Here is a 25,540-nt window from a genome sequence, read left to right as displayed (position 1 = left end):
AAAAGATGAGTTCCTCCAGCTTCTCATATCCATAAGCAAATTGTTCACTCTGCTGGAAAACTGATATATCAGAATAAAGATCCCAAAGTACTTTTTTGACCCAGAGGGCTGTTATTGAAGGAGTACATTGAAAGAAAAGCAATAACAACTTGCATTCAAATAGCACCATAAATGTCTGAAGGTGAATAGTGTTGAACCAAATCTCATTTGAAGTGCTGGCTTTGGAAAATGTTTTTGGAAAGTTAGGATAAGATGTAGAGAGTTGCACCACCATTTGGAGGGAGTAGTAGGACAGGTTGTTTCAGTTTGCACAGAAGGCCAAATAAAGTCAGTAGAACAGTTGATGTGTTGGACATGGGAATCTGATTATTGAGATTAGATAGGACTATGGAATGACATGAAGGGAAAGGCATAGAACTTAGTTCATAGTTTCTGGAATCAATCTGGTAGTCTGTAAAGTAATGAATCAGAAGGAATGCAGAAGAGGGAAGCTATGAATGTTTATTGAAGAAAATAGGCCTTACCAACTAGATAATAGAGATGTGTTCAAGCCATTGCTCATCAGTGGAAAACAAGATCACTGGAGCAGTCCAGAAATAACTTGAACTTGTGTGACATCTTGCACGTTATCAGAAAATCCCAAGCATATTTCAGGCAATCATTCAACTATAATTATAAAGGCACACACATACACTATTTCAATTTAACATCTTGTCCACAAGGTGGCACCTCTTCCATTCCATGCTTGGACTATGTACTTAGTGTGGAACTACTGAGAAGGAAAGATAATGGAGAGACTAATTATAATGTCTTTGTTGCTAAAGCATTTTATTTTTCAAGATTCATAATCAACTTTTTTTGGTGTAAACTACTTGTAGCATTCATCATTGCTTAGAATCAATTTTCGAAGATTTTTTTTTAGCCTTTTGATTTATATTGAAGTTCAAGAATGGAAAGTTTTATTTGTTTGAAAATTCAAGCACATCCCTTAACCTTTGTATGGAGAAAATTGTTAAATTTCACACCAGAAAATGGTCGAATGACTTCCTTTCCCACAGGCCTCAATTAGCTAGAATTGATGACAGCACCTTCTCTCCACAAGGTTGTGTACTCAGACCCCTAATAAGCCCCTGTTCACCCATGGGTCTAAACACAGTGCCATCTCTATCTATAAACTAGATAGACACCACTATCGTAGGCAGCTTCTCAAACAATGACAAGTCAGAGTACATTTTAAGTTTGTTACAATATCACGTCTCCAGAATGGAGGACCATCGCCTTCCCAAGATCGTGTTATATGGCGAGCTCTCCACTGGCCACTGAGACAGAGGTGCATCAAAGAAGAGGTACAAGGACTACCTAAAGAAATCTCTTGGTGCCTGCCACATTGACCACCGCCAGTGGGCTGATATCGCCTCAAACCGTGCATCTTGGCGCCTCACAGTTCGGCGGGCAGCAACCTCCTTTGAAGAAGACTGCAGAGCCCACCTCACTGACAAAAGACAAAGGAGGAAAAACCCAACACCCAACCCCAACCAACCAATTTTCCCTTGCAACTGCTGCAACCGTGTCTGCCTGTCCCGCATCAGACTTGTCAGCCACAAATGAGCCTGCAGCTGACGTGGACATTACCTCTCCATAAATCTTCGTCCGCTGAGCCAAGACAAAGAAAGAAGAATATGCCTATTACAGTGAGAAGGATTCTTCTGGATACAGACTAACAGGTTCACCTCAAACAAACATTCAAACAGAAAGAGGGACTAGTGGCTTGGTGCCAGGACAAAACCTCTCCCTCACTGTCAGAAGACCACGGAACTGATTATAGACTTCTGGAAGTATGGTGGAGCTTACTCCTTGGTCAGCATCAATGGTCCTGTGATGGAGATAGTAGATAGCTTTGATCCTAGGGGTAAACATTTCTCGTGACCTGTACAGGTGCACTCACATTGAAGCAATGGCCAAGAAAGTGCATTATCTCCTCTACTTCCTCAGAAGCCTGAGGAAGTTTGGACACGTCACCTGCATCCTTCAACAATTTCTGCAGATGTACCATTGAAAATAGCGGTGTGGTATGGGAACTGCTTTTCCCAAGACCACAAGAAACTGGAAAGTGATGCGAACATGGCTTGGGTCATCACTCACATCTCACTCCCCTCCATCAGCTCCATTTATAATTTCCGCTGCCTTAGGAAAACAAGCAACATAAAAAAGAATCTCAGGGTTGTATGTAATGTCATGCATATAATTTGACAATAAATATGAATTTTTAATATATAAAAAAGTCATAACATCCTGACCACATTCTTTTCACACCCCCTCCCATCAAGAAGAAGAATCATGCGTGTGAGATAATGAACCAGCAGGTTCAAGAATAGTTTCTCTCCTGCTTTTATCAGACTTCTGAATTTATCTTATCCTGCCTTTGCTCTGTACCAACTGATCTTTCTCTATTGTCTTGTACTATGTGTGAGATGTCCAGCTCGACTCCTCATAAACAAATGCTATCGTTCATCCAATACATGTGACAATAAACTTGAATTTGGAGAACTTGAAATAACTGTCGATGATGTTTGTTCTTAGTCTGGAGGATTTACATGGCCATTGACTTTGTCTTTTTGTAAACTACATTGTACTACATTCTGTAAAAATCAGACCTCATATAAATCTTGTATACTTACAATTGGCAATAACTCCCATTTAAAATATGTTTTTAAAATTTGAAGGATCAGTTGATACATTTAGAAAATACAACTAGTTTGAAGAGTTGCTCCAACAGCCATGTTGAAGTCATGTGACCCTTGTTGCAGTCAAATAAAACACTGTCTAAACTCCAGTCCTGGTTACTTGTATGTATCAGGGACACTGCCACTTCATGCAATGAAATGTATTCAAATTTCATGTTTTGAAAAGCTTTGTTTAAAATATTTGATACATTTCTAACTGCTATAATTTTATGTAAATTCTGATTAAAGCAGGAATGTGAGATGCTATATTGTGTATGCTGCTTATTTTATTGCGGAAACCAGTAATTTATTTCTTCCGTTGTTTACCTTGTAGTGTTGCAAGGAACAATAAACATTCTCATTGGAAACTACAATAACAAGCTACTTGTATATCAAGATGTTACTCTGAAATGGGTAGCACAGCTTCCCCATGTCCCTGTGTGTGTACAAGTCGGCAACTTCCAGTGAGTATCTCAGACTTTTATAACCTATCATCGCCCCTGCTGTACGGCAGGAAATGTTGTTTGCATCTAACAATGACAAATAAGCAATCTGTTTCCCTGATGCCTGTAGCCTGGCCGAATATTTGCCAGTTATTTTCATTGAGGGACTGGTCATGGTGAAAACTGGAAGAATGGCAACAATTGATAATTTTTTCAAAACCAAAGGTGTATTTTGTATCTCAAAATAAGATTTTCTCTCATCTCTCTAAAAGGAGAAATGAATCCTGAATGGTTTAATTTTTGAAAAGCTTTGTGAGTTTTTCATTAATTTAAAAAAAATAGTTTGTTTTTTTTCTCTTCATAACAGGCATTTAAACAGTACTTTCAGAAGTTAGACAATGTTTTTCTTGATATTCCAGTCAAAAATTGTATCCACCTTGAGCTCTACTAATCCTCAGTTGAATAGTAAATTTTCTTTGTAAATTTAGCAGTATTAGGATAGTTACCTTTTTAGCTATTGAAGTTATTTCTCAATTTTCCATTTAGTTCTACCCTTTTCCTCCTCTTTGTTTCTAACTTAATAATTGGCTGCACATATTATTGCAATGTGCACAAACCCCTGGTTCTCTATTTTTTCAATACAAAATTTCAATAACCATTAATAAAGCTGCACTTTCCACTTTTTCCCCCCCGAGAGACAGTTACAGTGTCAATAATTCACATATCATGGAATCAAAAGAACATACCTGAGAAAGAAGAAGGATGCTTGGATCATTGTGTAGAATGGGCACACCTTTCTAACTCAATCTTCCAGCCTTGTGGGTTGTGGTTCTGCAAATGTTCAGCCAATCACTGTTTAAACGTGATGAAAGCTTCTGTATTCAATGGATGGGAAATCAGAGCCTTTGATAGATTTGGTTATGTTTGTTTATTTTCCAACCTTCTGCATTCTTGGGCACTGAAATTACCAATCCAGATTATAGTGCAACCAGTCAGTATATTCTCCACCAGCCTTTCTCAACAGGGGTCATATGCCCCACCCCCACCCCTCCCCACCCCCACATTGGGGACCACAGTACATTTAAGGAGACTGAAATTATAAAATATACTTTTTTGTTTTTTATGTAGTCAGTAGGAGAGAATTACAGAAGAAATCAACTAAACTTCACTGCTTATAGGGAAGGAGGCCCTTAAACTTTGAGCAGAGTCCTAAAGGGGTCATAGCCAAAAGTAGGTGGAGAATGCTACTTTCGATAATACACCTATAGAGGCTCAATGAAGTATTTGACAATGTACCAAATGTCCTCAGGCTTATCTGTGAAAGGCAATCAATCCTGAATGCCAACTCTACTACAGTTTTGGATACTGCTTAGTTTCCCTAGGGTTCAGGATTGTTAACTGCTCAAAAACTTGTTCTTCTCTGGTATTGAGGAATCTATTCCTGCTCTGAACTTTTTTGATCTCATCCTCCTTTTATTGCTTCTGTTATTGGAATTTGAGCAAAAACCCCAAAGTACTTTGTGTGGAAGCAGTGCATCTCTTCAACATCAGAATCAGAATTTATTGTCATGATCATGTCAAGAAATTCATTGTTTTGCGGCAGCATATTTAAAAATGAATGAATACATAATTAATTTGGGATAAAGGAAGAGAAAATGAGGTAGTGTATGTCATTCATAGCCCATTCAGAAATCTGATAGCAGAGGGGAAGAATCTGTTTTTGTACCATTGGGTGTTTGACTTCAGGCTCCTGTATCTATTTCTTGATGGTAGTAGTGTGAAGAGAGAATGGCCTGGGTGGTGAAGGTCCTTGATGAATGAGGCTGCTCTCGTAAAACACCACCTCTTGTAGATGTCCTTGATGAAGTGAAGACTGATGCCGATGAAAGTGGTGGCCAAGTTCACAACTCTCTGTAACCTCTTCCTGTCCTCCATACAAGACAGTGATGCAACCATTCAGAATGCTCTCCACAGTATACCTGCAGAAATTTACAAGAGATTTGGTGATATACCAAATCTCCTCAAACTCCTCACGGTATAGCTACTAGAGAGCCTTCTTGGTGATTACATTGATATAGAGGCTCCAGTATAGATGTTCAGAGATGTTGACACCCAGGAATTTGAAGTCTTAACCCTTTCCACTACTGACCACTCGATGAGACCTGGTTCGTGTTCTCCTGATTTTACTCTCCTGGTCCACAATAAGATCCTTAATTTTGCTAGCATTGAGTGTAAGGTTGTTGTTTTAACACCACTCAACTAGCTGATCCAAATCTCTACTGTATGCTTCCTCATTGCCATTTATGATTCTGCCGATGGCTGTGTTGTCATTGGCATATTTGTAGATGCCATTTGAATTGTGTCTAACCACACAGTCATGAGTGGAGAACATCATGGATGAGGACATCATCTTGGGTTGATAGGTCCTTCAAGTGTTGTGCAATTCAGATGCTGAGGTTAGGCTGTTCTTGGAGACTAAGCCTTGCTTCACATCCAGGGTGCTTTCTGCATTTCTGCAGATGCCCAGAGATTCTATGAATGCAACTATTTTTAATATCAGTGGTTTTAATTGAGGCAACCTTTCTTCTGCTAGGCAGCTTGGAGTTGGTCCAACTCCTCTTCTGGACTCAGAGAAACATACAGCATGGAAATAGGCCATGTGGCCCCACACATCTATGGCAGACGATGGGCACCCATTATGGTGAAGTGATTCAAATGTTCATCTCAATACTTCTTAAATGATGTCAATGACCCTGTTTCAGCTACTCTCAGCCAGTACATTCCAAGAATTCTCCATGATGGAAAAAAAGTCCCCTCATTTTTCCCTTTAACTCTCTTACCCCTTATCCTAAAATATGGGATATACCCTATCATGACCAAGTAATTTTATATAGCTCAAACATGCCAATCACCACCCCCCCCCTCCCCAACCCTGTTTAATCTTCTCTGCTCTAGGGAGAACAAACTGGGTTTCTCCAATCCCTACAGATAATCAAAACGCTCCATCCTTCTCACTGTTTTTGTATTCAGTGCAATGACTAATGAAGGCCCGCATTCCAAATGGATTCCTAACCACTTCATTTACTTGCACTGCTATCTCCAAGGATTCTGGACAAACTACAATGTCCCTCTGTTCATCAGTGCTACCTAAAATTCCACAATTAATGGTATATGCACTAGCTTATTTAGAACTCTGAAAAATGCAATGCTTCACATTTAATATACAAAAGTGCCACAGGTTCCATAGGAGGCAACGTTATATAACCAACATTTCAGGCTTGAGCCCTTTGTCAAGGGCGAATAAAAAGGTGAGGGGAGGAGGGAAGAAAGGGCATGAGGAGAAGCTCAGGCCAACAGCCAAGAAGCTGTATGTGGATATGCATAGGACAGAGGAGAAAAACTGAGAATTGATCAGGGGAGGAAGGGGGCTTTGCTCTGAAAGTTCAGAGCCCAGAGAAATGCGACAGAGAGACATTGAAAGGGAGAGAGAGATAGAGGGTGGTGAGCTGGCGGAAAGGAGACAAAGTGATGGGGAAAGAGAGAGACAGAGTCAGGGAAGGGATGGCCCTCACAGAAACTGGAGGAGTCAGTGTTAATACTATCTGGATGGAGAGGGTCCAGATGGAACATGAAGTGTTGTCTTCCAATCTGAAAGTGTTCTCATTTGGGCAATGCATGAGTTGGGCAATGCAGTTGGGCAATCCATGGGAGTGGGGTATGGAATTGAAATGGGTTGCCACAGGGAGATCCCCACTATTACAGCAGACAGAGCGAAGGTGCTTGATGAAGCAATCTCCAAGTCTGCCTCCATTCTCTTCAATGTAGAGGAGGCTACAATGGAAGAACTGGATGCAGTAGATAACCCCTGCAGCTTCACAAGTAAAGTGTTCCTTCTCTTGGAGTGGATGTTTGGGGCTCCGAAAGGTGGGTAGGGAGGAGGTGTGGGCACAAGGGAAGCATTTCCTATGGTCACAGTAGTAGTTACCAAGGGGGTAATTGGTAGGAAGGACGAGTGAAGGAGAGAGTCACAGAGGGAGTGGTCCCTGCGGAAGGTGGAGAGGAGGAGAGAGGAAGATGTGTCTGGTGGTGGGATCATGTTGGTAGCAGAAAGTGTGGAAACTGGTGATATGGTAAGTATGGTCAAGGGGAATCCTGTCCTTGTTCCATCTGGGGGCGGAGGGGGCCAGGGAAGATGTGTCAATGTTAAAAGTATCAGCATTGACTACAATGTACAATTATCCATTTTATACAGTTTGCTGCAGTGCTCAAGCTCTTTTCTTCGCTCTCCCTTCCCAACCCCCACATTTAACAACACTTAACTAACCACAGTTACACAAAACATTCAAGACACTCGCATAAAGGTATAAGACATATATCAGGGCTTTATGGGTTTGTCATGACACAGCAGCACTCAGGCTGTTCTCTTGACTTTTCCTCGTTGGGATGGGATGGAGCCCTCCCCTACTGATTGAGGGAAAGACAAGAAAGGTAGGGCAGTGAGGCGCGATGGTCCACACTATAATCGTGCTGCTATGGAATTTAAATATGGTTGCCAAATTTTCAAAAAAGTGTTATAATTTTTTCTTAAGTTGTAAGTAATTTTCTCCAGGGGAACACAACTTTGCATTTCTTTATTCCAGCAAGTAATGCTCAGGTAGGAAATGGATTTCCAGGTAGCCACTATGCACTTCCTGGTCACTGCCAATGCAATCATTATGAATTGGATTTGAAATTTGGACAGGTTCATTGTAAGTCTTATGCCCGTTACGTTTCCCAACAGGAACAGCTCTGGGTCCTGTGTGAATTCTTTGCCTTTGCTTTTTTTTCTAGGACTTGGCCTATTTCCACCAGAAGGATCTCACCTTGGTGCATGTCCAGGTTGCATGCACAAAGGTTCCTGTCTCAATGCCACATCTAAAGCGTTGGTTTGACAATTCTTGTTTAGATCTGTTCAATTTTTGCTGGGTCAGTTACAGCTGATATAAAAAATTATATTGTATCAGCCAGTACCACACATTAATGATTGCAGTCATACTGATCTGACATAAGTGCTCCGCTTGGAGCAAGAAATACATTGCAAGATGAACTTCCATGTGTTTCCCCCTTTGTGTCACAGCACATTAGAAGGACCTTAGTTGGACCTAATTTGTCCAAATTACATTAGTTGCCCCCGCTCATAGCAGACCACTACGCACTTGACGCCATTACGACGCCAGGTGTCCAGGATCTTGTTACCTACTGTCAATGGTATTAATCTATTTGGAGTTATGGGTGTTTTTGAGGACAGACCCCCTTTGATTCCTACATATTGGTTAATTTTACTCCAAATGAAGATAATTTGTTTTAGTGTAGGGGTGCCTGTTTTCTCAGATAACAATTTGGTATTCCATTTCTAAATAAAATCCTCTGCTACCTAGTTGGTGGGTGAGGGCAGAGTTGATGGCAGTAGATGGAAAACCATATTTTTTGAAGAAGGAAGACATTTCACATGTACATCTTCGGTTTGCGCTCCTACCCCTTTTTTCCCACTTCCCTTTACCTTTTCATTCATGTGCCTGTCTGCATTTTACTCATAAGTTGATGAAGGACTCAAGCCTTAAACGTTGGTTATATATCTTTGCCTCCAGTGGATGCTGCAGGACCTGCTGAGTTTCTCCAGAACTTTCGTGTATTAACTACAATTACAATGTCTGCAGACTTTCTTATTCATTTGCTTCGCAGTTACTTGGATTGAACTCCATCTGCCATTTGTGAGCCTATTTCAACAACCCATTGATATTACTCTGATGCCTTGAACTAGTCTGTACTCTGTTCATGACTCTGTCAATCTTAGTGTCATCTCCATGCTCATTGATCATGCCTCTTTCATCCTCATCTTTGAATAGGCAGGTTTCTGTATTATCCTGTCAATTTAATCTCAAAAGGTTCCAAAAAGGTGAAATGGACTATTATTTCTAGACTGAACTATAAGAAGCTGGAGGGACTTGTGAATCAGATAGTATCCGCAGAAGGAAATATTCAGTTAATGTTTCAGGTTGGTACAATTTATCAATACTGAAGTGGGGAGCAGCAATATCAATCATAAAAATAAGAGGGGCCAATAAGATGATAGGGTACTGAACTGAAGAAGGTGGAGAGATTGGGGGAAGAAGGAGAGAAAGATTGATTAGGGGTAAAAAGAAGGGTTCCTTGATTAGCTTTCAAGTTCACAAATATCTTGTGCTTTTTTTCACTAATACATATTCTGTATCTCATTCGACAATGAGATAGACAACAGACTCGCCAAGGCAAATAGCGCCTTTGGAAGACTACACAAAAGAGTCTGGAAAAACAACCAACTGAAAAACCTCACAAAGATAAGCGTATACAGAGCCGTTGTCATACCCACACTCCTGTTCGGCTCCGAATCATGGGTCCTCTACCGGCACCACATACGGCTCCTAGAACGCTTCCACCAGCGTTGTCTCCGCTCCATCCTCAACATCCATTGGAGCGCTTACACCCCTAACGTCGAAGTACTCGAGATGGCAGAGGTCGACAGCATCGAGTCCACGCTGCTGAAGATCCAGCTGCGCTGGATGGGTCACGTCTCCAGAATGGAGGACCATCGCCTTCCCAAGATCGTATTATATGGCGAGCTCTCCACTGGCCACCGTGACAGAGGTGCACCAAAGAAAAGGTACAAGGACTGCCTAAAGAAATCTCTTGGTGCCTGCCACATTGACCACCGCCAGTGGGCTGATAACGCCTCAAACCGTGCATCTTGGCGCCTCACAGTTTGGCGGGCAGCAACCTCCTTTGAAGAAGACCGCAGAGCCCACCTCACTGACAAAAGGCAAAGGAGGAAAAACCCAACACCCAACCCCAACCAACCAATTTTCCCTTGCAACCGCTGCAATCGTGTCTGCCTGTCCCGCATCGGACTCGTCAGCCACAAACGAGCCTGCAGCTGACGTGGACTTTTTACCCCCTCCATAAATCTTCGTCCGCGAAGCCAAGCCAAAGAAAGAAACATATTCCCTTCATTTCTTCATTCTCACTAGATGCTTGGTTGTGGGATATATATGCCAGATTTTTTTACTTCTATTCACCTATCTCCATATATTTTGTCACCTGTATTGATTTGAGGTCCACCAGTGTTCCAGATTTAAATTGCTGCAGCTATATGATACTTTGGATAGGGTGCACTTGGAGAATTGTGTGGAATCCTGTGGGCCCCATTAGAGAAAGGACGTGGGGGCTTGAAAAAGGGTACAGAAGAGATTTACTGGGATGTTGACTGGATTAGAAGGTATGAGCTATAATAAGAGATTGGACAAAGTTGAATTGTTTTATCTGAATCTTCAGAGGCTGATGAGAGGCCTGATAAAATTATGAGGAGTAGATGGTCAGAAAATTAAGGGGCTGGGAAGGAGTTTAATGGAAATATGAAACAACAAGGCTTTTACATAGAGTGGTAAGTGTCTGGAATGGACTGCCAGGAGTCATGTTGGAAGCATCATGTTGGAAGCAGATATGATGGTATTGTTTAAAAGGTTTCTAGATAGACACAGGGACTAGAAGGAATGTACCATGTGCAAGTAGCAGAGTTTTTGTTTAATTTAGGCTTTGTGCTCAGTGCAGTCATTTGGGGTGAAGTGCCTATTCCTTTGCTGTTCTGTTCTGTGTTTAAAAAAAAAAAAAAAAAAAATCCACTCTTGGCTGCAAATCGCACAGAGATCTCACTGCTTCTTATCTTCGTAACCTCCTGTGCCTGCAACACTTCAAGATATATGCTCTCCTCCAGTTCTAGTCAGAACATGTCCCCCAGTTTAATTTCTTAATTATTAATGGATTCCTAAAATTGTAGTTCTGCCATTTTCTCCAGAAGCCTCTTGGTATCTTCATCTCCATCTTCTCCTTTAAGATATTCCTTGAAATCTGCTCATTTAACTAAACCTTGTTGAAACACTAGCCTGAAGTTTGTAAAAGTTGCTTAGCTTGGACAATGAATTATACAGCACAGAAACAGGCCCTACTACCCAGCCTGCCACGCTGACCAAAAATGTCCCATCTGCCTGCATTTGGACAATATCCCTCCAAACCTATCCAATCCATGTATCATTCTAAATGTTTTGTTTTTTGGAATATTTTATTCTTGATTTTTCAAGACTCAGATAAATCCAAAAGAACGGTACAATCTTCTCAACAATGATTCATTACAATTAGTCTATTTTTCCCCCTGCCACCCCTCTCCCTTCCATCCTATACCCTAATACAAGGAAAATATTACATAAACTAAACGAACATAAAGAACCAAAAATCTATAGAGTCCCTGACCCTTAAAGGAACCAAATTTAAACCCAGAGAAACATAAAGTAAAATGAAAAAGATTCTGAACAGGAATGCGTTGTCTGCATCACAACTCACTTCCTTTATCTCAGTTATTTCACTATTAGAATGGAATTTTACCTTTCTTCTGTTTGGAAGGGGTGTAACTACATCTGTGTGCCTATATGCTGCAGGTAAGGTTGCTGCTCCCCAACAAATGTGTCATATTTTCTCCTTAAATTGTACATAATTTTATACAGGGGAATACAACTCTGCATTTCTGTATTCCACCATTTGGTGACGACGCACATTCTTGTAATGGCGAACCGGCCCCATTTGTCACGTGTGGTTGGCGGGGCAGCTGTGGCAAGGATGGTGTCGTGGGACCGTCTCTTCTGGTCCAGGCTGGAAGGTGACGTATGAGCATCGGGATATTAGGGGTGGAACGAGATTGGGCTTAAAGGCTGCAGCGCAAGATTCAAATAAAAGCAGTTGTGATACCGGAGCTCACAGCCTATTGTCCCAGTCTCTTCACTGCGCTCGCTCACAACATGCTACTTTGGTGACCCCGATGAGTCTCAATGTCCTGAAGTCTCGCAACAATAGAACAAGCAGCTGTAGGTACCATTGCATTGAAGCTGCTGACTTTCTGGACAAACAGTCCCTGCCCTTGGTTTGGCCAAGCAATGGCCCAGTTCCAGATCAAACAGATAATCTCCGATTCGATGAGATACTTCTACATCGTCAGCTCACTCGACCAGGAAGCCACCTCACGAGTCGATGACATCATTCAAGTGCCACTAGAGGAAGGTAAATACATGGATCTGAAAAACCTCCTCATTAGCAAATATGGCCTCTAACAGTGCGAACAAGCAGCCAGGCTCCTGCATTTGGATGGCCCAGGGGATAGGATCGCTTCTGCCCTCATGGACAAAATGCTCATGCTGGTGGAAGGGCACAAGCCCTGCCTCATGTTTGAGCAACTATTCCTTGAACAAATGCCTGAGAACATCAAGGTTCTCTTGGCCAATGCGGACTTCAGCAACCCACACAAAGTTGCAGCATTGGCAGATGTTCTCTACTATTCAAAACCCAAAGCTATAAACTGTGTTTCATGGCTACCACCTAGAACAGTGCCCTAGTCTAACCCACTACCTGAGCAGGCCCTTCCCCGACAGAGGATGGGGAGGCCCGATCCCAAATGGTGTTTCTATCACCAACGTTGGGGGCGTCTGCTCGCACATGCTGCCAGCCATGTTCATTCCCGGGAAACGATGTGGTAAGCCGTTATTAGTGGCTGCGACAACTGGCCAACCAAATAGCCTTCTCCACGTCAGGGACAGCATCTCAGGCTGCAAGTTCCTAGTGGGCACGGGGTAGGGGGGAAGGAGATTAGCATTATACCCCCTACGGCGCTTGATGTGCACGAGACTCCACAGTCCTTCCCTTTGGGCTGCCAACATCACCATCATCTGAACTTTTGGAAAAAGGCAAATTCCTGTACATTTCGGCGACAGCACATTTCAGAGGTCCTTCACGCTTGCTTTGGTGGACAAATCCCTGCTCGGTGCAGATTTTTTCCGGGCCTACTCATTGATTTCCAGGGCAAGGAACTTGTCCACACTCAGACTTTCCACACGGTGCCCCTCGGCGGATCAAACAAACCGTCCACCCACCTCACTTCTGTGGAGACCAAACATGGCCAGTGTGGCCAACTCCTTGCAGACTTTCCCTCCATTCTGCACCCACAGTTCACAACAGCCATGCCCAAACATGGCATCCAACACCATATTGCTACCATTGCATTCATGGGCCTGCCACCTGGCCCCAGACAAACTCAACCTTTCCAAGGAAGAGTTTAGGTGCATGGAGGTGCTGGGCATCATCCATGGGCCTCACCTCTCCACTGGTGCCTAAGTCCATGGCAGCTGGAGGCTCTGTGGCGATTACAGATGTCTCAATGATGCAACGACACTGGACCACTACCCAATTCCCAATATCTAGGATTTCACAGCTAATCTTCACAGTGCAAATCTTTTGTCCAAAGTCGACTTAATCCGGGGATACCATCAAATCCCCATACACCCAGATGACGACCAAAAGACTGCTATCATCACCCAGTTCGGCCTCTTTGAGTTCCTACGTGTGCTGTTTGTAAAATGCGGCACAGACCTTTCAGTGTCTCATGGACATGGTTGGGAGAGATTTCCCTTTCCTTTTCGTCAACCTTAACGACATCTTGGTAGCCAGTAGTTTGCCTGCAGAAAGCATGACACAACTCCGTCAGCTATTCACTGCACAGACTGCTAGATGTCCAAGTTTCAGTGGCACTCCAAGCACAAAATCCAACAATTCGACAGCCCAACCCGAAGGTTCAAACACGTCCATCTAGACATAGTCAGACCCCTGTCTGTTTCCTGTGGATCCCGCAACCTACTCACAATGATGGACAGATTCACTCACTGGCCGGAGGCCATACTCATCCCTGCCACCTCCATAGAAACATACTCCAGGGCTTTCCTTTCCACCTGGGTTTCCCGTTTTGATGTCCCAGCGGAGGTTACAACTGACCGGGAACACAATTCACCATCACAACTCTCCAGACTCCTGGGCTCCCAGCTGTACTGTACCTCAAACCAATGAACTAGACAAGCGTTTCCACCACCTCAAATTGGCGCTGATGACATGCCTTAATAAGCTCAACTAGGTGGACGAACTTTCCTGGGTTCTCCATGTATTTGCACAGCAACCAAGGACTACCTCGGAACCTCCTTGGCCAAACTAGTCTGCAGAGAGATCATCACTCTGCCTGGACAATTCCTTCCCCCAGCAACCATGCATGTTGCCAACACTGCTGTTATCCTTGAGCAGCTGTGTGACAAACTAGGCTCCATCGCACCACCCCCGCCATTGTGGCACAGTCAACTGCCCTGCAACTACCCCCTGGACTTGTCTTCCTGTGAATACGTGTTCATTTGCAGAGGCGCTTCAATGTTCACCCTTGACATTGGGGGCTATTTTACCCATTTTAACCTGGATTTTTGTAAATCTGTCTTAAACATTTTATTCGGTAATAATGCATACATTTCTGATATAAATCTTTTTTTCTTACCATCCGTAATTAAAATTCCAGAACTAGGAAGTCCAGGCAACCTCATAGTATTCCCAAATTGATCCATCAACAAAGCTCTAACATGATAATAACAAAAAAGAGTATTCAATGGTATTTCATATTTTTTCTTCAATCTTTGAAATGTAATAAAATAATCTGCTTCATAACAATCCTATACAAATTCAATTCCTTTTTGATCCCAGATTTTCAAAAGTTGATTATTAACCATAAAAGGAAAAAAATTATTCTGATACAAAGAATAGAAACTTTACCATGTGTCCTATCTCTGTCCACTAATCTTTGTTGTTTCTTCTGCTGAAGTTCTCTAAATTGTCTATTTTCTGTATTAAATTACCTTTTGTTGCAGCTGCTCCTGCTTGTTCCACTTTCATTTGCTCCTTAATGCCTTGAATTTCAAATTCATTACCTTTAATTTCCTCATCCATAAACTTCAAATCTTTTGTCCACCTGCTGCATCATTCTTTCAACTTTCTCCGGAAAGGACTTGTTTTCAGCTACAATCTCTTCATATCTTTTTATTTCTGCCATTATAAACTTCCTATTTTATTGGGAAGATTCCATGTATTTTTTCATTTCTGCTGCAGAAATAAATGATTCTTTCATTTTCTCCATCTGTGTGGCCTTGGATCTTTGAGTAAACAAAAACTCCTGTTCTTCCTGTTCCTCTTCTTGCTCACTGGAACTGGAAATCTTCTTTTAAATTGCCTCTTTTTTTTGTGTCACATCTTCACCCGAGTTGGGTGGGCATTGTCTGGAGAGACCCTATACTGCAGATGGCAAGGTTTCCCCAGCTCCTGACTTATCTACCCTGGGCAGTACCTTACGAACAGCTCCTAAATCCTTCCTCAAGGTAGGCCTTTCATCCTTATCTCGATCTTTTTCTTGCTCAGTTTCTTGTACTGTAATAGCTGGCTTTTCTTTCTTTGGTGTCATTTTAAAATGCTCTGCAAGTCTTCTAACTTCTATTTTTCTTAAGTTTTGTGAACTTTTTGACTCTTTTTTCAACTTTTTCAAGGAGAGTAGGGATTTGCAGTCTAACCCCACATCATCACATTGCACTGTGACAGAATATAGATATGTTTTTGGGAGATAAATTGGTGAAGGGTTTTTAGTGTAGGTCACATACAAACACTTTAAAACAGATCTTATTTAAAATACTGGAGCTCTGCTAATGCTAGACATATGGGTCCCAGATCCTTTGTAGAAACTATGGAGATTACCCAAGAGACTTCACTAATGAATTGTTGTTTACAAAAAGGCAACAGATGAAAGAACCTGTCGGAGCTGCATTCTGTCTGGAGTGGAACTTTTGAACTTGCTGTTCTAATAGGGTCATGTGGTTTTGAAAGCAGAGAGGGTAAAACAGGCTTTCTCTCTGAGAGAGAGAGACAGAGACAGAGACAGAGAGACAGAGACAGAGACAGAGAGACAGAGACAGAGATCAGTTCTATAGTTTTACAGCCAGCAACAGCAACTGGGACTGGAACAGGACAAACTGGCAAGCTTGTAGAAAACCCCATTTGGAAGACGGGTTGTGAGTGCTTAGTTCAGCCTAGTCAAAGCCCTTGTGGTTCATGCAAGAGGAGAAGACTGGCTGTCTAATGTTTCACTTGAAATAAGAGAAACAGAAAGGAAATCTGTGGTGACCTGAAAGAAAGAGGTTATCATCTGGAGAACCCTGAGGGGCAAGTTTCTTTAGCAAGACACTGAAGTGGCTGATTAAAAAAGGAATCGGTTGTGGGTGTCAGCGTACAATGAATCTCTCTCTGAAAACCATTTACCTTTCAAGCACCAAAGCCTGGTGAATTTTATAAATGTTAAATTCTGTGCACAGTATAAGAATTGCCTGCAACTAGTGAACTTGGAGGAATGAGAAGTGAAATTGGACTGTGAACCAAAGAACTTTTCATGCACGAGCGCTTAGAATTAGAAGGGGGTTAAGTTAGGTTAGTTAAGTCAAAAGTGATAAGTTAAAGTTAAAGATAATTAAAAACAACTTTTGTTTAAGTAACCATTTGTCTTGGTGAATATCTATAGCTGCTGGATTTTAGAGTCCTCTGGGCTCGTAACAGCACGCCCCACCCCACCCCCCCCCCCCATCATTTATCTCTTGAGGTTTATACGTAATATCTGAATCTTTTCTAATAGCATTTATCGTTCTTGATACTTGCTCTGATTTCAATTGCCAAGCTAAAACTTTATGAGCCCTTTCCCCTAACTCATAATACTCTGTTTAGTTCTTTGTAATAATTTTTCATATTTATGTCTGTAATGAATTATACTGCAATTTCTTATTAACCAATTGTATTTTTTAAATCTCTGCTGAATTCCATTGTAAATCTTTCTAAAGATTCTATTTTTCTTTCTAATTTATTTACTTCAGCTAAATGTTGTTTCTTAAATTTAGAAGTATAACTAATAATTTGTCCTTTTAAATATCCTTTCAAAGTATCCCAAAAATAAACTTTCCATTAACAGAATTTACATTTATCTTTAAAAACTGCTGTATTTGATCCATCATAAAATGACAAAACTCAACATTTTTTAATAATAAAGAATTAAATCTCCATGCATACGTAATATCCACTTTTTCTGATCCTATATATGTTATTAGTAAAAGAGAATGATCTGATAAAAGTCTAGTTTTATACTCAGCAGATATTACCTGGCCCTTGTAATTGTACCAATAACAAAAATAAGTCTATTCTCGAATAAGAATCATATTGAAAGGAGTAGAAAGAAAAATCTTTCTCTTTAGGATTTATTTTTCTCCATATATCAACCAAATTCGTTTCTTTCATTAAGGTTAATACTTTTTTTTGCCATTTTGTTCTAATTATTATTTTTGGAAATTTATTTAACAATGGATCCAAACAACAATTAAAATCACCTCCAATCATAACTTTATCATATGCTTGTGATAAATTAAAAAATGAATCTTGTATAAATTTTTCATCATCCACATTAGGTGCATAAATATTGATGAGTCGATTTCGAATAAATTTTACAATTTCCAATTAAAAATCTACCAACTGACTTGATAACAGATTCTAATTTAAAAGACAATTTCTTATTTATCAAAATAGCAACTCCTCTTGCTTTAGAATTAAAAGATGAAGCAACAACTTGACCCACCCAATCTCTTTTCAATTTCTAATGTTCTTTTTCAGTTAAATTAGTTTCTTGTTAAAAAGCAATATCTACTTTAATTTTTTTAATATAAGCCAATAGTCGCTTCCTTTTAATTGGTTATTGAATCTGTTAACATTAAATGTTTAAAATATTAAATTAGACATCTTTTTTATTTAAACCTTAAACCTCTTTGCCTTGTGTAGTGAAGTCCCAATCTACTTAACTGAAATACAATATTTATCTCCTTAATAAAACAAAAGAAAAAACCCCCCCAAAAAAAGAACTCCATCCTCCCTCCCAATAAAAATACTATACCACAATATTACCTCCCTCTACCACACTAGAAGTGACTTATGCCACTAAGTGGCTAACAACTTCGAAAGCAGATGCAAAAAATGCCACCTCTCCTAAAAAAACAATTTTAAAAGACAGTAAATAAAATAGTTCAAGTATAATAAACTTCTTCCAAATCTCTGTTAACGTAATCATTATCAATTTTGACTGATTTACACTGTTCCACTTTTTGAGCTCCGTTCTTCTTCCCTTCTTGAGCTGGTTGCAGCTACTGAAAAAACCTTCTTGACTTCTTTGCTGTTTATTATCTGGCAAAGAATTAGCAAATACCAGAGCTCAGCTTCATGACTAAAGAAAATTCATTTTCCATAGAAAATTTAACACTGCTGGATATCTGAAAGCAAACTTATAAATTTTCTTCCACAAAACTGCTTTAACCTGATTAAACTCTTTCCAGCATTTGATAATGACTTGGCTTAAGTCTGCATAAAAGAAAGATCTATTGTTCTTAACCACCAAAGGACCCTGATTTTTTTTTCACATTCTGAACTGACAAACGCAGAATCGTTTCTTTATCTTGATAACCCAAACATCTAATTAAAATAGAGCATGGCGGTTTACCAGGAAGAGGTTTATTTCTAATTGCTTAATGAGGTCTATCTAATTCCAATCCATTCAGAAAATACTCCTTTCCAAAAACATCAGGGATCCATTTCTGAAAAAACTCTTCTGGACCTGAATCTTCAAAATCTTCTGGGAGTCCAACAATTTTAACATTATTTCTACAGCTCTGGTTCTCCAAAGCATCAATTTTCTGTAATAAGTAATTTCTTTGAATTTCCCAACCAGTAAATGAATCCTCCATCATATTCATTTTTTCTTTCCATTGTTCAACTTCATCATGGCAATCAAAAAGTCCTTCTTCAATCTTCTTAACTTTATCCACTATTGCATATTTTGCCACATCAGCTTTCATAATTGAAATTTATTATTTTACACTAATAAATTGATGTTTCTTTGGCAAAAAGCCTTTGCTCATTTGTTTAGACATAGCCTCAATGTGCTAAGTCAAATAGCCAATCTGAGATCCTTCTGACTGTTTAGAAGTAGGCCCATCTTGATATATTACTGTATCATCCTCAATAGGCAAAATAAATCCTCCTCTTCAAATCCTCCAGCAATGTCTCCTTTCTCCTCCATAGATCAAGATAACAATTCTACCTGCCCCTTATTTCTGGGCCCCTCTTCTGACAATCCAGGGTCACTGGATCAAGAGAGGTTCCCCCTCCCCCCCCCCATGTAGCACACACGCACCAAGACCCACGCACGCACCAAGGCCCACGCACGCACCAAGGCCCACGCACGCACCAAGGCCCACGCACGCACCAAGGCCCACGCACGCACCAAGGCCCACGCACGCACCAAGGCCCACGCACGCACCAAGGCCCACGCACGCACCAAGGCCCACGCACGCACCAAGGCCCACGCACGCACCAAGGCCCACGCACGCACCAAGGCCCACGCACGCACCAAGGCCCACGCACGCACCAAGGCCCACGCACGCACCAAGGCCCACGCACGCACCAAGGCCCACGCACGCACCAAGGCCCACGCATGCGCATTTGATCTTAATAGTTGGGAGGAGGACGTCTTCGGGCTCCTGTGCCATCTTCCTTGTTGCTCCTGGGAATCGGGGCTGGAGTCAACTGCACTCTATGCAGATGTGGTCACTGGGGATGTGGTCCAGCTGAAATAGAGTCCCCAGGCTCTGATTCAAAGATAGGCCTCACCTCCTCCAAGCTTGCTTGTTGTCTCTGAGTCGTTTTGTTTTCGTTTTTCTCATTTTAACTGTCGATAATTTTAATAATATTTCTTATAACATTTTTTAATACTTTTTACTGTCAAAAAAGTTTTTTAATGTTGAGATTTTAACATTTCTGTCGGGAGAGGAGTCTTCCCACGTCTCCCCCCAAGCCATCACGCCATGCCCCCCATATTACGCCTCTCTTGGGAGAACTAATTAATATCTGACTTTAAAAAGTTTTAAAAAAAATTTTAAATAGGAACTTAACTGCAATGTTTTTATCAAGGCTTCAAAGAAGGGGAAGTAAGAAAACACCTGTGAAAGAAGTAAAAAAAATCAGAGGAAGTTGGTCTTATTTTGACATCAGAGCCTTGTACTGAAGTTCCTCTTCCTCGGGTAATCAGAGCTGCAGTGCCTCGTGTGAAGATGACACCAGTGCCACCTCTCTGGGGAGCTGAAGAAGATGGTGCTGCAGTCCAGAAGAGAATCATTAAACTACAATTACTCCAGGAACAAGCGCACATGTGTGGGATTTCGCACATGTGCAAAACAGACCAACCTGCTACTTCGATTGTAGAGTCGGAGGTGGACTCAGAAGTCCCCTTTTCTACAGTTAGCAACCTGGAAGGACAAGAGTAAGAGTATCAGGATAGAGAGGAAAAAGAAGAAGATAGAGATAAGAAATCCAACTAATATATGGAATGGAAGCCATGCAGGTAAAGATTCCTGAAGCTAGAGGTCAGGGTATATGCAGACAAAAACAAACTTTTGTATTAATGAAACAATTGCAGACAATGAGTGAGAAGATTGATATTCATGATTTTAATGCACAATTTGTATATGTCAAAGGAAAGATGAAGAATATTAAGGAGGAAATAAAAAAGATATACTAAATTGATTAATAAAGTTAAACCACAAATTCAAAAAGTTGAAGAAAATATGCAAGGGTTTTGTGATAAGGTGGATCAATGTAAGGACACAGTTAATAAACTGGAAGATTCATCTTGGGCATGGGATTTACAGAGGAAACCAGGCCTACAAAGGTTGAGGGAGTTGGACTTGGGTACAATACTCATTGAAGAATGTCTGGACAGTGTGATGGGAGTTGTCAATGCCAGATACGGAAGGTGCAGTATAACTTCCTGCACCAGTTGTACCTTACACCTCAGAAACTACACAGATCAAAGTCTAAGATTTCAAAAATATGTTTTAGATGTGGTGGGGAGGTGGGAACTTTTGTCCACTCCACCTGGCTGTGCTCAAAGGTGAGACCTTTTTGGGAAGCCCTCGAGGAGATTCTAAAATCAAAATTGTGAGAGTATTTTCCATAGGATGCAGAGCTGTTCCACTTGGGGGATTTTGAAGAAGTGCAGTTTAGACTGACTAAATTCCAATTCCATTCATGAAGGTCGTTTTGGAGGTAGCCAGTAAATATAAAGCAGTTTCATGGAAGTCCAACTCCTGGCTAAATGCCACATGATGTAAAATGGAAATGCAGTATTGTCTTCCCCTGAAGAAAATCACATAATCTATAGAGGAAACATGAACATTCGTTAGAGTATAGCAACCTTATTTGCAGTACTTTGGTACTCAGATAGATTGATTTTCTTCCCCCCCCCCCCCCTTTAAATAGGAATAAGGTTAAATTATCCCTGTAAGGTCAGGTGTGATTACAGAAATAGGACTTGGCGCAGTTGATGCACCTGCCCTTTTCTTTTCAGGTCTTTAGTTTTCTTTTTCTTTTGAATTTCTTTCTTATTAGTGTTTTCTTTGAATGGCGTTGCCATTGTGATTTCTTTTCATTACAAGTTTTGATAGGATCGTGTGCCCCATGATAAGTGGGATCGAGCTAAGTTTTTGGAATGTATTTGCTGCGGGGGTGTTTGAGACAAATACTGACTTTGGATATGCATATGTACGTGAATGGCTTTGTTTATTGGATTTTGTAAGTCTGTAAAAACAAATAAAACATTCAGAAAAAAAGATTGTTGGGTTGATAGAGGATTTTGAAAGTTATAATCCTATATAATTTTTTCAAAGATAGATCCCAGAAATTTTGGGTTCTGACCATTTCCCGAATGGAATTGAATTAGATAGAGCACATAGAGCCAAATAGGAAGAAAGCATTGCTAAGACAGGCTCCACGTTCTGTTTTGATCAGGTGCTTGCATTATGAAGACAAAAATAGAACAATAAGACTAGGTGTCCAGAATGCAAGAAAACATCAGGGCCCATTGATGGTGGCTGAAAAGAAAGTGTTTTTCTATCTGGACTTAAGTATGGCGGACGTAAACAGAAGAAGGAGTTCATTCCAGTTAGATCAGTTTTATGGAGGAAAGGATACAAGTTTTCCTTTTGTCATCCGCTATACTTGAGGTATTTCTGAGAGAGAACCAAACTTTGGAGTTTGCCAGTTCTCTTCCAAACATTAAACAGAATCAACAAGTTGGTGTACAATTTTGAGTATCCGACAAGTTTTACAAGATCAACCAAAGGTGATGCAAGCTGTAAGAAATGTATTGATGCAACAAGAAATTGAAGATCTTGAGAATAAGGATCTTGAGGCAGCTGCCTATACATATAAATGAAGTTTAAAAAAAATTATATAATGATTGTTCTTGGGTGGGGGGGGGTAGTGTGTGGACACGGAGGTTTCTTTCTCCTTCCTTAACCATTATGTGCCACTTTGTGGTGAGGGCCACTTCCCGCACAATTGAGGGGGATAGTGCTGACTTTTTTCTGGTAGCATCTCTTTTTGGGGGGAGAGGAAGTTTTTTTCTTCTTTTTCTCTATTTTCTTGCTTTGGACAGAAATGTCAAGTGTGATTGATAATTTTAGGATGTGGAGGACCAGGAGGAGAGGCAAAGGGGAGTTCTGAGTTTTTGGAAAGTAGAGAAATAGCTGTGACTAAGGTATTACATTTTGTAAGTTTTAATATAAATTATCTTAATAATCAGATTAAGAGGAAAAGGATCTTAGTTCATGAAGAAAATGAAAGTTGATATTGTTTTTAGCAGGAAACTCATTTAACAGAGAAGGAATATCAGAAATTAAAAAGAGATTGTGTAGGTCAAGTAGTAGCTTCAACATTTAACTCCAAAGCAAGAGGGTGGTAATATTGTTTAAGAAGACTCTACCTGTTAAAATTCAAAAAATGATCATGGATCCGGTAGGGAGATTTTTGATTCACTGTCAAATTTATTCTGAAATATGGACACCTATGAGTATTTATGCACCAAACGTAGATGACGAAGGATTTATTTTAGATACTTTTATGTTTTTAGCTAAAGTGCATGAGAATGTATTAATAGGAGGAAATTTTAGTTGTTCATCTGGTGTTGTATAAATTGGCAAGATTGGTTACATGAGCTAAAGCAGCCAAAGTAACTTTGAATATGATGGAAGAGTTGAATTTGATAGCTATTTGGTGAAGGCTATTATCTGAAAGAAAAGGATTATTCCTTTTGTTCACATAGGCATAATTCTTATTTGAGAATAGATTTATTTTTAATATCAGTACAACTGCAAGGAAGAATTACACATGTTGAGTATAAGCCTAGAATTCTGTCTGATAATTCACCACTCTTGATGAAATGCTTGGTTCCTGAGAGAAGCAATTGGATTACAGGTGAGGATTTAATTCTACATCGTTGAAGAAGTTGGATTTTTGTGATTTTATAAGAAAAAAAATTCAAGATGTTTTAGAAATAAACACTAATTAAGTCGATAATAAATTTGTTGTTTGGGATGCATTGAAGGCATATTTGAGAGGTCTGATAATAAACTATATAGTGAAAATTAAGAAAGATTATATGAAAGAAGTTGATCAATTTGAAAAGGAAATAGGTTTGGAGAAAGATTTACAAAGAAAGGCTACTGAGGAGACAAGAAAGAAATTAATAACTGAAAAACTTCATTATAACACGATTCATACTTAGAGCAGAAAAATTAATTGAGAGAACTAAGCAAAGATATTATGAATTAGGGGAAGGGCTCATAAAGTTCTTGCTTGGAAATTGAAAATGGAACAAACTTTTAGAACAATTAATGCTATTAAAAAAATACTACGATGATTACTTATAAACCTCAAGAAATTGATAATTAATTTAATTTTTTTTCTTCTAATTTATATAAATCTGAGTCTAGGTGTGATGAAACTAAGATTGAGAATTTTTTATCCCAAACAAGTTTACCTAACTTGAATCATTGCGATCAAAAGGACTTAGACGGTTCTTTTATGGCAAGAGAAATTAGTGAGATATTGAGTTCATTGCAAAGTGGTAAGTCACTGGGGGAGGATAGTTTTCCACCTGAGTTTTTAAAAAAAATTAAGGATCTTTTAATACCTCCTTTTACAGAGCTGTTAAATCACATGGCAGAGTCTCATTCTCTACCGGAATCCTTTTTAACTGCATTTATTACTGTTATACCAAAGAAAGATAGAAACCATTAAACCTAGAATTTTATAGACCATTGAATGTAGATTTTAAAATGGTTCCTAAACTTTTAGCGACTAGGTTAGCTAAATATTTACCAAATTTAATTCATTTAGCCCAGAAAATGGGAGATTTAAGTATGGCAGTGGCTTTGGATGCAGAGAAGGCCTTTGATAGGCTAGAATGGGACTTTTTGTTTAAGGCATTGAAAAAGTTTGGTCTGGGCTATCATTTATAAACTGGGTTAAAGGCTTATATAAAAGTCCTTGTGCGAAGATGACCAATGAACAAATTTCTATTCCTTTTCAACTGACTAGATCAAGTAGGCGGGGTTATCCTTTATCACAAGCTAGTAAGACAAGATTCTTAGATTAAGGGTATTAAATCCGCATTGAAAAATACCTTGTTATTTGCCACTGTTAATGGACTTTGATATTTTTGGGCATTTTGCACCGCCGCTCTTAATATCGTTTCTTTATCCTGATAACATCTAATCAAAACCAAGCATGACCCGGGAACGGCTTCTTTCTATTAGCCCTATGTGGTCTATCCAGTTCAAGTCCATTTGGGAAATTCTCAGGACCTAGAGCTTCTGGAATCTATTTTTGAAAAAATTGTACTGGATTAGAGCCTTCAAAATCTTCAACCAACCCAACAATCTTCACATTATTCCTGCGACTATGATTTTCCAATACATGAATCTTTTGTTAAAGTTCGTTCCTTTGTCCATCCCATGCCATAACAGAATCTTTCATTTTATTAAGTATATATTTACATTGTTCCACTTCATAACAATAATTTTGAACATCATCTTCAATTTTATGAACTTGAATTTTAACTTTATCAATACCTTTAATATATTTTGCCATTTCTTCTTTAATATTTTTCATTTCACCTTTAACATTCAAATTATGCTTTACCATCACTTCTGACAGGTGTAAATTGCAGATCCATATGTTTACACATTAACTGCATTTGGTTAATAATTATAGAGGTTTGTTTTTGAGCTTCCATTCCTTTGGTTCTGGCTTCAGGATATCTGAATTGTATAGCTTTAATCCCTTGAATCAGTTGGGCTTCATCATTTTCATATTCTACTCCTGCTCCCTCCAATTCTTCATAAGCTTTTACTTCCTTCTCTTTATCTTGGTCTTCATCACTTTTGTCCCTGAGTCACTTCCAGATGCTCTTGATTCACAGCTTGTTCCGTTGTGTGCATGTGTAAACTCTCATGCTTGCGCTGTTGTTCCTCTGACGTCTGTAGT

At 39.9% G+C, this 25,540-nt stretch overlaps 1 protein-coding gene and 1 long non-coding RNA gene across 26 annotated transcripts in view; one reads left to right on the top strand and one right to left on the bottom strand.

Annotated features, from left to right (window-relative positions):
• Positions 1-25,540, top strand: part of bbs9 (Bardet-Biedl syndrome 9) — a 516,876-nt gene that overhangs the window by 75,149 nt on the left and 416,187 nt on the right. For all 20 annotated transcript variants that reach the window (XR_011352170.1, XR_011352169.1, XM_069921046.1 and 17 more), the window contains one exon: positions 3,058-3,187. Coding sequence is in view for 18 of the 20 variants with exons in the window: in XM_069921046.1 (XP_069777147.1) it covers positions 3,058-3,187 (130 nt within the window). In the remaining 2 variants the exon portion in view is untranslated. The remainder of the gene's footprint in view (positions 1-3,057; positions 3,188-25,540) is intronic.
• The window catches only part of LOC138755297 (uncharacterized), a 55,124-nt gene that overhangs the window by 13,177 nt on the left and 16,407 nt on the right, over positions 1-25,540 (bottom strand). For 4 of the 6 annotated variants that reach the window (XR_011352172.1, XR_011352173.1, XR_011352171.1 and 1 more), the window contains 2 exons: positions 14,589-14,665; positions 3,913-4,124 (listed from right to left, as the gene is read on the bottom strand). This is a non-coding gene — a long non-coding RNA (uncharacterized lncRNA). Of the gene's footprint in view, positions 1-3,912; positions 4,125-12,101; positions 12,277-14,588; positions 14,666-18,251; positions 18,344-25,540 lie in introns of all 6 variants that reach the window. The other 2 variants (XR_011352175.1, XR_011352174.1) reach the window with 2 other exon arrangements.

This window comes from Narcine bancroftii, chromosome 2 (assembly GCF_036971445.1).
Source record: "Narcine bancroftii isolate sNarBan1 chromosome 2, sNarBan1.hap1, whole genome shotgun sequence".
In the NCBI taxonomy this organism is placed as follows: Eukaryota; Metazoa; Chordata; class Chondrichthyes; order Torpediniformes; family Narcinidae; genus Narcine; species Narcine bancroftii.
The sequence above is the reverse complement of the archived record's forward strand: the minus strand, read 5'-3'. Positions and strand labels throughout refer to the sequence as shown.